This window comes from Amblyomma americanum, chromosome 3 (assembly GCF_052857255.1).
Source record: "Amblyomma americanum isolate KBUSLIRL-KWMA chromosome 3, ASM5285725v1, whole genome shotgun sequence".
NCBI classification, from domain to species: domain Eukaryota; kingdom Metazoa; phylum Arthropoda; class Arachnida; order Ixodida; family Ixodidae; genus Amblyomma; species Amblyomma americanum.
The window spans coordinates 36712832-36726291 of record NC_135499.1 but is presented as its reverse complement, the minus strand read 5'-3'; the positions used below and the strand labels follow the sequence as shown (position 1 = coordinate 36726291).

Below are 13460 nucleotides of genomic sequence, written 5' to 3'. Positions count from 1 at the left end.
TATATTTTCGCAGATAGCGAACGCCGACCAGACCCCCGTATGGTTCGACTGTCCCGAGAGCTGCACAGTTGAACTGAAAGGAAAGAAGAGTGTTTTCGTGCGGACAACCGGCACGGAGCGCCAACGGTGTACCGTTATGCTGTGCGTCACCGCGGACGGGCGGAAGCTGCCCCCCTATGTCATCCTGAAAAGAAAAACGATTCCTAAAGGCGTTTTCCCCAAGGGAATTGTAGTTCGCGCCCAAGAAAAGGGCTGGATGGACGATGAGCTTGTGCTCGACTGGGTAAAAAGCGTTTGGGAGAAGCGCCCAGGCGCCATGCTGGCCCGACGATCGCTCCTCGTCTTGGACAGCTTCCGCGGTCACTTGACGGGTAGGGTTAAGGAACGCCTGCGCGGTATCCGCACAGACATGGCCGTGATACCGGGCGGCCTCACCGGCATGCTGCAACCCCTGGATGTAAGCGTCAATCGGCCTTTTAAGGTTGAATTTCGAAGGCAGTATTCAGAATGGATGGCCAATGGCAATCACGACGAGATGCCGACAGGGCGGCTTAAGAGGGCACCGCTCGCTACTGTGCTTGGATGGATTTTGTCCGCGTGGAATTCCGTGTTGACCGACATTGTAACCCGGAGTTTCAAAGTGACCGAAATTTCAAACAGTTTAGATGGGACCGAAAACGACTTTCTGTGGGCTGAACATTTACCTGAACACAGCACCAGCTCGGAGTCTGAAGGCTCCGTAAGTGATGCCTGAACGGTAAATAAATGCCGCGCATTCCAGATTGGTTTGATTTCACTTGAAAAAAAAATTTTTTTTCGAAAATCGCGTGTATGGGCCGCACCCCGAAATTTGCCCCCCGAATCTGGGAAAAAAAGTGCGGCCCTTATACGCGTTTATACGGTATAATGCTAACAATGTGCTATGGAGTAGAATTGCCAGTAGTACATGCCAGCAACGTGGGTCGGGGCAGTTATTTGGGTAAGTAATTTCTGCATCTCCCATGCCACACGGCCGAATCAGAGGCAGAAAATGCAACAAAAAATTCATTCGGGCGCGCAGTCCACTGCACGCCAAAGCGCTGGCGTTGGGAACACAACGTGCTGAGTATATTCACTATAGTGCCGCGAACTCACTCGCGCACGCCACTTCCAACGTATGCTCCGCAATGAAAGCAATCGCAGGAAAAAAAGTTTCGATAAAGCAGCGCAGCGTTGGTCGCGGCAGTTATTTCAGTAACTGATTTTTCGATCTTCCCTGTCATCATGTCATTTCGACCGAAGCCAAGGCAAAAAACGCAACACAAAATTCATTCAGGCGTGCGGTCTGCTGCACGTCAAAAGGCGAGTGTTGGGAGCGTCTGCTAGCATCCCCCTGCCTAGGTGCCGCCACCGTCGGCGCCCGGGAGGAGCCGAGAGAAGGAGCGCCAGCACAGGAGAAGGAGGGAGGAGATGTCGTTACTTTTAGTCTATTGAGGGGCTTTAGTCACTTCTCATGGGTTCCCTCTGTCGGTCTTCCAGAGTATCACTGCCCACGGAAACAAGACAGTTCTTGCTCTGCATGGTGTGTGCATTCGTTCACGCCATGATCTGAGCCCCCTGCCGCACAATCAGGTACTGTGACACAAGGTGGCGTGGACATGACGAAAGCATGATCTTGGCTCAGAAATGGTCTAATGTTGCTTACGAACTAATCGTGGGGAGCAGCGTAACACAAGATTTTTAAACACAGTTTACTGCAGAAAAGTGATTTTCTTTTGGAGTTCATGAATTTTCAGACTGTTCAACTATTCGAACCATTTTTCTGATCTTTCCGGTTTCGAAAAATCGGTCAGCGACTGAATAACGCAAACGTTATGGGATAAGCAACTACAGCACAATAAAAAATTTAAGAATGCTTTGGGCACCCGCAACCTCAGGTAAGAGGTCACTGCAGTAATCAGACAGATAAATGAATGCCTTTTAAATGTCATTTGTGGGGAGAGTTTCTTTTTTTTCATTTATTCATAATGCCTTATGAGTACTGAGTAAGGGGGACACAAAAAACGACATATGTACAAGAGAAGCTAATTAACACAACATATTTCCTCAAAGGTCTCATGTTGACACATTACATGAGGGAGTGGACGTTCTAGGGCAAACGAATATAATAAAAATCACAGTGAAGGTTATCAATCAGCTGCTTGAATACTAGTGAGTCGATGATGGTGGGTTGGCGTCTGAAAGGAATAGCTTAAAGGGGGGTTGTGTCCCACAAGCAACATGTCCCACAAGTAGTGATGAATGCAGGAGCAACCCACCCGTGGTGCTGGCAGCTAGTAGTCCTCCCCCACCATCGGCAGACTCCCCTCTCCGACTGGCGTGCAAGGTGGCAGGTACATCCCGGTGGCCGTGCAGCTGGCCACCTTCCTCGCGCATGATGATGCGCAGGTGGTCCCGGCGCCCCACGTTGGCTTCTGACGCCTCCCGGTGCCGCACCACTCTGCCGAGAAGAAAACACTGGGACCCACCAGCAAGGACTCGAAGGGACGACACATGAGCACAGCCAAGGTCCTCAAGGGAGCTTCTCAAGTCACAGTAGACCCATCTGCTCTCGGCACAGGTCACACATGTGGTCCCAGTCCCCTTTTCACTCCCAGCCAGCCATCTGAACAATCGCGTTTCTGCACATTTGCTCTGAACTTGCAACATGGTGTCAGATATGGGACACTGCTTTCTCTGAAGAGTTTAGTGAGACAGAAGCCCTTTAACAAAAGAAGGGAATTTAGCCGAGGGTTAAAAGTTGCTGACATGCTGCTGTGCATGGGGAGGGGGATTGAGGAGAGAACAAAGGAAGGAGAGGGGTGCAGAAAATTTTAAATAGAAAAATTTTTTCAAAATAAAAATAAGTGGGACCATTGCATTTTAGCCGAGATAAAGATAAAAAATGGTGGAGTGCAGGAACCATGTTGGCCAAGGCAGCAATTCTCCAGGCTTTGCACTGAAGCTGCTTAAGCCTTCCACACTCAAATGGTTATTTAAACAGCTGACATGCATCCAGTCTGATGCAAACAAGACCAGGGCATGCAAGTGAAAGTTTTACTTCTTACAGCATGCCACCAACAAAGGCAAATTTTCAACATGTTCTCACTTTGCACCGAAGATGCCAAAGGCAAATTTTGGCACGGCCGCTTAACCAGCCATTGATCTGAGTGATATAAGGCCTGTGGAAGTCGGCACCAACAGCTTTTTGTTGGTCGCAAAGACCCACACAGGCCTGTTGTGCCTGCAAATTTTGCTGGGGTTCCAAGGAGCCACCAACTGGTAAAGGAAACTTTAGCAGCAGCTTCGGGAAAAGCATTTTAAGTTGTCAGAATTTTTCATGCAACTGTGACATGAAAAATAAAAGTCTGATCAAGTGCCATCTACACAGTACAACTCAGGTGCCCTTGTGCAAAAAATCATGCCAGGTTTGTTAGTACAAAACAAAGATGTACAATAAAACCTTGGTAATTTGCACTTGGTTCTTTCGAAATCCTGGGTAATTCATAGAATTTCTGCAGTCACATAATTTGTAATGTAAATTTTATCGGCTAATTTGAGCCAGCAGCTTCCACTGCCTCGGTTAATTCGACACACTGGGATCCTATGCAGAAATGGCAGAGTTAGTCACAAAACGAGGGGCATCACAGTTCAAGTAGCAACACAAACACAGCACCGTGTCACTTAAAATCTATGTGTGAGCCTGCATTAAAAAGTGCAACATTTAATCAGACTTCCCACTCCATCACATAGAGAGCAGCAACACAGTGACAAGCAAGCCACTACAAAGTCACGCTGGCAAAGTGACCCTCTGGAGTTCACTGATGCCTGACCACCATTTGGTAGCACCAACATGCTCAGACCGCACCGGCACTGACTGAGAGCATTTTTTATTTTGTGCATAACACGTGCACTCTTCTAGTCGCTCCTTTTCAACCGACAGCTGCAGTTCTATGTATGCACCTTAACTGTTTCGTTATCACGCAACTATGCATCGATCACCGCTGATCAACAGATTCAAAGCGCAATTTCAACGCTGCTGGGGCCGTTGATGATTTTTTGTGCTATCTAGTTTGTGGTTTAAACACTCTGCTTTAGTTTCTTGCATAGTTCGTATTTTTCCAGCAAAGCGGTTGTTTTTCGAAATGTCCTTGAAGTTGATGCTCCACCATAGTGTGCTCGCTCACGGGACGGCGTCAGCCGTAGAAACAGTGTGCGCTTGGAAAAATGCCACTTCGCGCAATTCTGTTGCATCTGCAGCAAATTTTTTCAGTGCTTCAAGCAGCAGTGACTATGAAGATCATATTACATTGTTGGAATTTGATTGACGAAGAAACTACACAACCTCAGCACAAAATGTGGGCACCTGTCCGCCCATAAGCTTCGTTTTCAGCTTCTTTTCTGTTTTTTCGCTCATGGAACCGGTTTACGGATCGCAATGATGTAATGAATGATAAGCTTTGTTTCTGTGTCTCAATAGGCTCCAGGTCCACTAGAAATCAGGGCCCCGACCTTGGATTAACACTTCGTATTATCCCAAAGCTCTTCATGACAGCTGTGGATGTCTTTAGACTGGCCCCAAATCGTCAAAAACGTGTGTAAAATGAAGGGATTGTAGAGCATTTTCAAGCAATTTAGAGTCAGCCCTCCTTATAACAAACATGGATATTATGAATGGTTGGCAATATCGAAGTGTTCGTAAACATCTTCAATGAAAACACATTTCTTACTTTATACAGTACAATCTCGGTGATACGAACACGGTTCACACGAATTTTGCGATGATACGAATTCACGGAATTTCGGATGTTCCTCTCTCCCTCACCTTTACGGATAAGAATGCGCAAGCCGCGACCGCACCCTCGAGCACTAAGCGCGGCCTGCTCATCGCCAAAGTAGCGATCGCTAATCAGGCGGCACGCACCGCGGGCAGTCAGCAGCGGTGCGCAGCCTGCACATCACAAAAGTAGCGATCGCTAATGGCGTGGTACGCACCGCGTGCACTCAGCGGCGGTGCGCGGCCCGCACATCACCACAGTCGCGATTGCAAATTGAGCGGTACGCACTGCGCACCCTCAGCGGCGGTGCGCGGCCCCGCACATCGCCAAAGTCGCGATCGCTAATCGCGTGGTACGCATCGCAAGTAGCGATGGCCGTGGCAGCACAGCAGTGAATAAATACCGTCAGCCGTAAACAGATCTGTGTTCATGCATTTTTCATGCTTCTGCATACAAATTTTGTTCGTTTGGATGATACAAAATTTCGGATGTTATGAATTTTTTCGCGACTCCGTGAGATTCGTATCACCGAGATTATACTGCATATCGAATGCCGTTTGCCATAAAACGGATGAATCGAACTGGCGAGAGTCAAGCCATGCCCACTGTGGTGGCAGGCGGCAGGCTTTCCTTCGCTACATCAATGCATAGTGGTGGTGAGACAAGCGTTAACGCCACGATTCACGCTTTACCTCACTTTTTCCAGCACTGCTATAAAAAATATAATAGCGAAAACAGCTGGTAGCAATGTGGTCAGCACCTGACCACCTCCTGCGTCAGCAACTGATTTGCGTCTATCGCACCTGAGTGCATCGGAACTAGTAACACGGTAGGTTGTCATAGTTTTCCAGCAGTCATCTGCTCACGTCGAATATTAAGGAGCAGAGGTAGTGACAAAGGCAATACATTTCGACCTGGCTTCCAATTTTTTACATAACACCACTGTAATGCGAGGAAGCTACCCTAGCTGGCATTTGGCCTGCCGCCATCGCGTGCCGCAGTGCTTTGCAAAGAAGCCAACCTAGCTCATGCTCTCTGCTCATTTTTTTGCGGCCTCTGCTATCGCCGCTAGCGGCTTTGAAACGGTGGTAAAACTATGGGAAAGTGTCTCCCAGTTGCTGTTCTTTCGCCGCCTAAATTTTTCTTCTCCAGCGTTAGTTTAGATAAATTTCATTATACAAACTTTGACTATGTTGAACGATTTTATAATTTTTTACCTAAATGCCATAAGGTGATACCACTGCATTACCTTCTGTTCCTCGCAAACGGTATGGAAGATATACTTTTTGTCTTCTGCAATTTTTTTGTTGTTTCGTTAACAAACCTTTTTAGCTCAAACTAATTATGTCGAAAAGTACATTTGTCATGCTATATTTTGATATACTACATTTTACTACATTAAAATTTTTTACTCGCTGCAGAAAATCTATATCAAACACACCTTGAAAACAGGTCTTTTCATGTAATGTCTGAAAATTTTCTAGTTAGAAATGTTTTTGTGTTATAAACTGAAACCATTGGCGGCTAGTTAAATTGAGAACATTTTGTGCATTCCAGACTGTTTTTAATATTTTTTCTCCAAAACATATTGTTTTGTCAAAACAATTTTTTTTCTAAATTTTTCTACTTTTTGTGTGTTTGCAGATTTTTTTCACAATATTCACTCAAAGTATTTGAGTTGAAATAAATGTCTTCTGAAAACACTTTCTACAGTTAAAACTCGATTTAACGAAGTTGACGGGAGCCACAAATTATTTCATTAAATCGGGAAATTTGTTAAATCGAGTGATGCATTTCTTGGTCACTTAATTCGATACAATGGATTATATGGTGCAGCCGCGTTCAGAAAGATACCGCGGCATCATATTTGCGAAGCATAAATACGGCCAAAATGAAACTGAGGCCAGCGGAAACGACTGACACTGCTAGCGCATATGAAAAGAAACAAAAATTATTACTGCAACAAGAAGGGCCCCAGGGGACAACAAATTTATTTACCAGCAAAAAAGTCGGTAATCATTGCTTGTGTGCAATTCGTAAGCAATGGCCGCACGGATTTCTCATAAGTCTTAAGTACGTCCAGCGCGTCTTCAGTACCTCTGTGTGTTCCGGCAAACTGCCGCAGCAGGTCAAGAGCATCCATCACTTAAACTGGTGTCGGCACGGGAGCTTAGTGATCACCATGCTTGTGATCGTCAGTGTTGTTGTCAGCACCTTCGGCCGCCTTTCCCACCACGCTTCCCACAAGCCGCAAGATACCGGTGTCATCCGAAACTTCCGTTGTGACTGAGTTTGCGTCGGCACTCACGTAGTCGATGAAACTTATTTCTATGGGCACTTCATCCATTGAGCATAGATACTCCCAGCCATCTTCATTCTGGTGCACGTGCAGTCCGGTGCAGGTTCGGCAGTTTCAAAGCCTAGCGTATCGAAGCCACCAGCCCTGAAGCAGTTGACAATTACCAATTGCTTCATTGCTCTCCAAGCCGCCGCCACCATCTCACTTGCCATGAAAACATCTATCTTCGTCTCGCGCTTCAGTTCCAGGTTCAGAAGAACTCTGCCAATGACTTGATGCCTGTATGCGCACTTAACGCTATTAATAATTTCTTGATCCAGAGGCTAAACCACGGACGTTGCATTTGGGGGAAGTAGCAAAGCTCCACGCTGGTCACCTCGACTTCTGGCTAGTAGTGGGCCATGCAACTGTCCAGCAACAGGCACACTTTCTTTCTCTGACAGCGCATGCCGCTGTCAAATTCCTGGAGCCATGTAGCGAAAATGGCACGTGACATCCAAGCTTTTGAGTTCGCAACGCACTTCACAGGAAGCTTTTTTGTGCCTTTATAACATCCTGGCCTCGCACTCTTTCCGGTGACAAGTGGGTCTCGTTTGTTGGTGCCATCCAAGTTGACGCACAAAAAAAGGGTTAGCCTCTGCGTTCTGTGTTCACCACCGTGGCACCCCTGGCCCTTCAGAGTGAGCGTTTTTTTGGGCAGAATCTTGTAGAAGAGGACGCTCTCATCGGCGTTGTAGATGTCGCTGGGAGCATATTTTCCAAGAATGTCAGGCACGTTTCTCAACATCCAGTTGCCGACTAAATCCATGTTCACGGAGCTCGCTTCAGCACTGAGCACTTTCCCGGTGCTGCCGTACCGTTCTTTGAAGTGCGACAGCCAGCTGGGACATGCCTTGAGCTAGTCCTCACCCAGCAAGCACATGAATGAGCGACCTTTTTGTTGGAGGAGATCTCCGCTCACGGGCATGTTCTTCGCCCGCAAAGCCATAAACCATGCGTAGAGGGCCTCTTCCACCTTGCCATGAGGAGTAGTCTTCAGCGCTTTTTGGGTAAGAGATTCCCCGACGAAGAAGCGCAGAGGATGTCATCTTTCCCTTTCGATATGGTAGAGAGGGTACTGGCTGGAATACCATGTGCTGCAGCCACATCAAATTTCTTTTGTCCACTTATTACAGCACGAATTATGTCCGCTTTCTCGTCCAGAGTAAGCCTTTTTCTTTTCTTATGGGGCTCCATGTCCGACACACTAGTTAGTAGAGTTAGTGGCGCACTTGTTTGCACACACCACGTCTGCGTCCACGGGTAGCAAGGCTAGACTGACTATAGGTGCTGTAGGCCTAACAAGCTGAGCTTGGCAAACACGACATAACATTCGCAAAGAGAATAGAAAGAGGAAGAAGGGCGAAAGCACGGGGTAATATCCGCAGAAGAAGCCACTACAGCACCATATATGGCATGTGGGACGAAACTTTCTACCCCTGGCGATATTGGTCAACTCAAAACTATCTCGTTTTCACGGCTGCGCGCTTGCGAAGAGCGCTCGCTCCGCTCCAGACCAGCTGTGCAGTTTTGTGCCACACAGATTGTTAAAAGCGGGATGAAGGCGCTCCACGGTGTGGTCGTTGGCTTGCGTCAGTAAACCTTGGGGCGTTCTCTACAAAATAGACTGAAAATTGCGTTCTCTACAAAATAGACCGAAAATGAACACTTTTTCGCCCTCGTTTTTCGAGGAAAGGTTTGTTAAATCGGGACAGATAACGACATTGGTTTCGTTATTTCGAGTCAGTCAAACAATTGGACCTGAAGGTGAATCAGGATATCTTCGTTAAATCGGGTTTCGTTAAATCGAGTTTTGACTATTTCCATTATGTCTGCGAAAGTTTTGCATTTTTAAACCTCACATATTTTACAGAAAAAAATCATATCTCGTAGCTATCAAAAAGTCATTTTTTCCCCTGGTAACAAAAGAGTTAAAAGCCAAGCCGTGCCACAAAACTGACAAATTTAAACTTGGCCACCACCCTTTCACGCACTGAGAACGTCAGAGTATGGAACTGCCAGTAAACTGCCAAGATCTTTGCTAATAACAAATTTACGTAGAGAGAGGTGCCAGACAACGAAGTGGTAATAAACACATAGGAAATGACAGATGTTAAAAAACTTCTGACTCATCCCCAAGCGGTCAGGATTGAGTTTGGGCTACTCTGGCCTCATGATCATTAGCCTGACTACACCCACTGCGGGACACCGGATTAAATCACTGCCCCTAATACAGGGGCCCACTGCCTGGAACCAAAGGATTTCAAGCTCCAACAGAGTTGTAGAATTTCTTGCAAAGGCTGACTCGTACCTTTGGGTTCAACATAGACGTCAAAGGTCTGCTTTATTCACTTCTGCATGATGCACTCATGAACTGTGCAAAAAGTTGCATTTCTGATTTCAATGATGAAGTCCGATTTAGAAACGATTCTGGTATGTCAGTCGAGTCCCTATTAAAATTACGCGTTTTACTTAAAGTCTACTTTTGTTGGCCAGCGGGGCAAATCCCTCCTCCAGAAAGCCAACATTTGTATTGGGTCCTGAGTTGCCCGTTTTGTGCGACATCTTTCTCAGCCACATCGACGGAGCGCTGCAGGCTAATTAATCTGGACTGACTCTAGGTCTGTTCCGGTATGTTTGTGACTATTTAGCCCTTGTTTTTCGACTCCCCCACTATGTAGTAGACATTTTACAAGTGTTTAGAGCATGTGGACTGGGACTCAGGTTCACATTTGAACTGCCTGTTGAAAATGTTTTACAGTTCTTAGACCTGCCACTCTGTTTTAAAAACAGGCATGTGTGCTGGAGATACTGCCACAGGTCCTTGTTTCATTCTGGGCATTCAAAGGCTTTCTCATGCTTTAGGTCAATGCTCACAAAAATGTGTGCAGATCTGCGCAGGCGTGCCATGGTACTATGGGCACGCCCGCGCATGGCAGCCAATAGCAGCTGGAGATAAAGGTGGGTTCAGACGAGCGAAGTGGATCGCGGATGGTCCGCACGCATCAGCACGGTTTCGTGACACGTGACCAAGCATCCGCGAGTCAGTCTGGACATTGAGCATTCGCACGAATGCAGCGGAGAGTCCGCACATACTCTCCTCCAGCGTGCTTGCGCTGTTTGCGTGGCTCCAAAAACTGTTACCGAGAGTTTCAACGACGTCCAGCAAAAACGTCGTCTCGCTGCACTGGCTGTAGTCAATGAAGTGTCTGAGGACGACAAAGAAGCCTTCGAGGCTAAAAAGCGATTTTGGTGGACAAAGCCATGGCTGGAAAAAAGCACGAGTAAAACCACCGCTTGCCATCATAAATTTTGTCGGTGCCCTGGCCATCCTTCATCGCTCTCAATTTTTTACGTTCATTTCGAAACATTCGGCACCTATTTCCAAACAATGCCTTCAAGAATCCTTCGTAGAGAATCGTTACAAAGTGAAATGCACAGGAAGGGCAAGTTCGTAAGCCCACTTAGCTCGAAGGTTTCAGTAAAAAAAATAAATAAAAACATTACAGTGCCGACTGTGTACGGGGCTTACTCGGGATGTCGAACATCCATTGCCGTCGCGATCTTTTGCCACAACCTATTTCTTAGCGCCATGTTGAGGTGGTCAGTGTGTTCAATATTACATATCGGTTGGCAGCTCTCAACAAGCGCTAAAAACGTGACGGTCGCTTTGTCACTGAGGGCCTTCTTTCCAGCTTCACTCATATTAGCAGAAACAACAAAGCAATGCAGGCACTCACGCACGCGCACACGCTCAAACACACAATAACAATACAGTGCAGCAAATATGGAGCGAACAATGCAGTGAACGAAACATGAAAAGGAGAACACACAATGATGTACTCGAGCTGCAAATACGGTGAAAAGCGCGCCAAAACGAAAGGCGCCAGCATAGAGCAAAGCCGATTCTACTCCGGACAGCTAGCCAGACAGCGCGCGCTCTTGAGCCAACGTTGACAGACCTAGAAGCAAAAAAGAGCAAAAACAATCTTGGTCTGTCGCCCAACCCGCAGACTGAATAAGGCGCTCGCCCTTTCCATCCGGTCCGCGGTCCAGGCCCGGAAAAGACCACGCCACCCGCTCAAGGTCACTCAGAGCAGCGACGTTCACGTCGCGCGGCACGCAAACAGCGTTGATGCGCCCGGACCACCCGTGATCCGGTCCACTCGTCTGAGCCCACCTTAAGCGGCGGTATCAAAGGCCAAGCTTAAACGACCAAGTTTTTTTTTTTTCTTCTGAAGTGTGATATGGGGGGGTCGACTTACAATCGTGTAAATATGGTACACACTGCGCACAGCAAGTGAACGGCCCATGAATCGAGTGCATACTCACACGTCGGTGAAGGAGTGTGGCTTTAGCATTCCCTCAGGCTCAGCGACGGCATAGCGTCTGGGCGCATTGGACAGCACTGCACACAACAGAGGCATCCCAGATAAGCATGCTACAATAAAGCATCAGTAAAAAGGATGTCCAGACTGCAGCATTTAAACTGGTCCCAGCTACAATTTACAAAGAAAAAAATAAGAACGATTTAATAAGTTAAAATTAAATGTGATGAAGGTTCACTACTTTAACCGCACTTTCGTTGGCATAGAACACCAGCTACATCCCAAGCCCAATGTAGTTTTTCACTGTCTGCAGCAATCTGAACATGCAAACAAAACTGCCGTGATGCAAATGTTCTTTCCTTTTGCACATGCTGTCCTTTCCTTTTAATGTGAAGCATGTATCCTTCGTTCCAATGACTTGTAGCTATCATGTAACCTGTTTCATCTTGGGAGCAACTACAGTAGAATCCCTATGATAAAAACTCAGTTTCACGATGATTTGAATCTGTAAAATTTGCCGGCCGGAGTGCATTGTTGTGTTAAATGTTAAACACTAGTGTCAAATAGCATATGAAAAACTAACTCTACTCCCCCATTCAAATGATTCATTTTGCCTGTTTGTAATAGAAATGCTTCTAATGGTAATTTTAACCTAACAATCCATAACAATGCATATGGTGAGAATCGCTAACTTCATCAGGACAAGGGTCTGGAATACACTGACAATAGGAATAAATTTCCTGAGAAATTTTAGGAGTTCTTCAAAGTTAATTTTCTTGCACAATCAAGTAAAGATTTCATTTTGCTATTTCCATTTTGTTTGATTTCAATAAGTGTAAAGTAAACCCTCAACTCGAACTCGCATATCTCGAGATCTCGGTTAAGTTTTCTATGCCACGCCTTCACTTCCTATAGGTGTTATGTATTTGCTCCCCTTTACCTCGAAGCATTTTTCGGGCGTAATACGGATATTTTGAAATTTTGATCAGGAGGACTGAAGGCAAAGGCCAATACCGAAAGGCGATACAGGCTCGGAGTGAGCAGTTGGTTCCTGCTAATTGCCGAAGGCGGTCACGATGGAAGGGTGAATACAAAATTTCCGTGGACGCAGCGGCTTTCCGTTAACTGCTTCAAGCAACGTTGGGAGCAGTAGGGTGCGCACCGCTTGCTTGTGAGGGCTTATGGGTCTCATCGTTTGGTCAGTCCAGTCAGAGGAGGCTATGGAGCGTGTGCACACTAAGAAGAGCGCCCTGGGTGATTGCGTGGTGTGTGCAAAGGACGACAATGTTCCGCCCCAAGCAGTGCAAATCCCTGATGCTGGAGAAACAAAGAAGTTTGATTTGGTTTATTGGGATTTAACGTCCCAGAGCGACTCAGGCTATGAGGGAAGGGCTCCGGAAGTTCTGACCACCTGGGGTTCTTTACCATGCACTGACATCACACAGTACACGGGCCTCTAGAGTTTCGCCTTCATAGAAAATCCGCCACCGCGGCCGGGATCAAACCTGCGTCTTTTGGGTCAGCGAGCCACCGCGGCGGGTTTAATCAAGGAAGTGGACAAAGCAGTAAGGTGCAAGACAAGCATCACCAAAGAATTCGGCATTCCTTTGTCGACACTATCGACAGTGTTAAAAAACAGGCAGAAGGTCCTGAAAGGCTTCGAGCAAAGCTTCTCTAGCAAGTGGAAGCAGATTCGGGCTTTGAAATTACCGGATGTCAAAGCAGCACTTATGTTGTGGCTACAGAATGCCAGGGCAACCAACCTTCCCGTGACCACCCAAATGATGATGGAGAAGGCAGACGCCCTCGCATTGCAGAAGGGCCATGCAGACTTCGAAAAGAAATAACGCAGCCTCTAAGCCTATCCATGGCAAAAATGGGGGCCATCGATGAAGGAGCTGCAGACACCTGGCGCAACCACCGCCTCGCCGAACTGCAAAAGGCTTACGCAGACAAGGACATTTTCAATCTCGACAAAGCAGCTCACTTCTATAAGAT

At 46.8% G+C, this 13460-nt stretch overlaps 1 protein-coding gene across 2 annotated transcripts in view; it reads right to left on the bottom strand.

The window, feature by feature from the left end:
* The window catches only part of LOC144124520 (motile sperm domain-containing protein 1), a 91712-nt gene that overhangs the window by 44501 nt on the left and 33751 nt on the right, over positions 1-13460 (bottom strand). For both annotated transcript variants that reach the window (XM_077657242.1, XM_077657243.1), the window contains exons 3-4: positions 11467-11542; positions 2298-2479 (exon numbers count right to left, since the gene is read on the bottom strand). In XM_077657242.1, coding sequence (XP_077513368.1) covers positions 2298-2479; positions 11467-11542 — 258 coding nt within the window. The remainder of the gene's footprint in view (positions 1-2297; positions 2480-11466; positions 11543-13460) is intronic.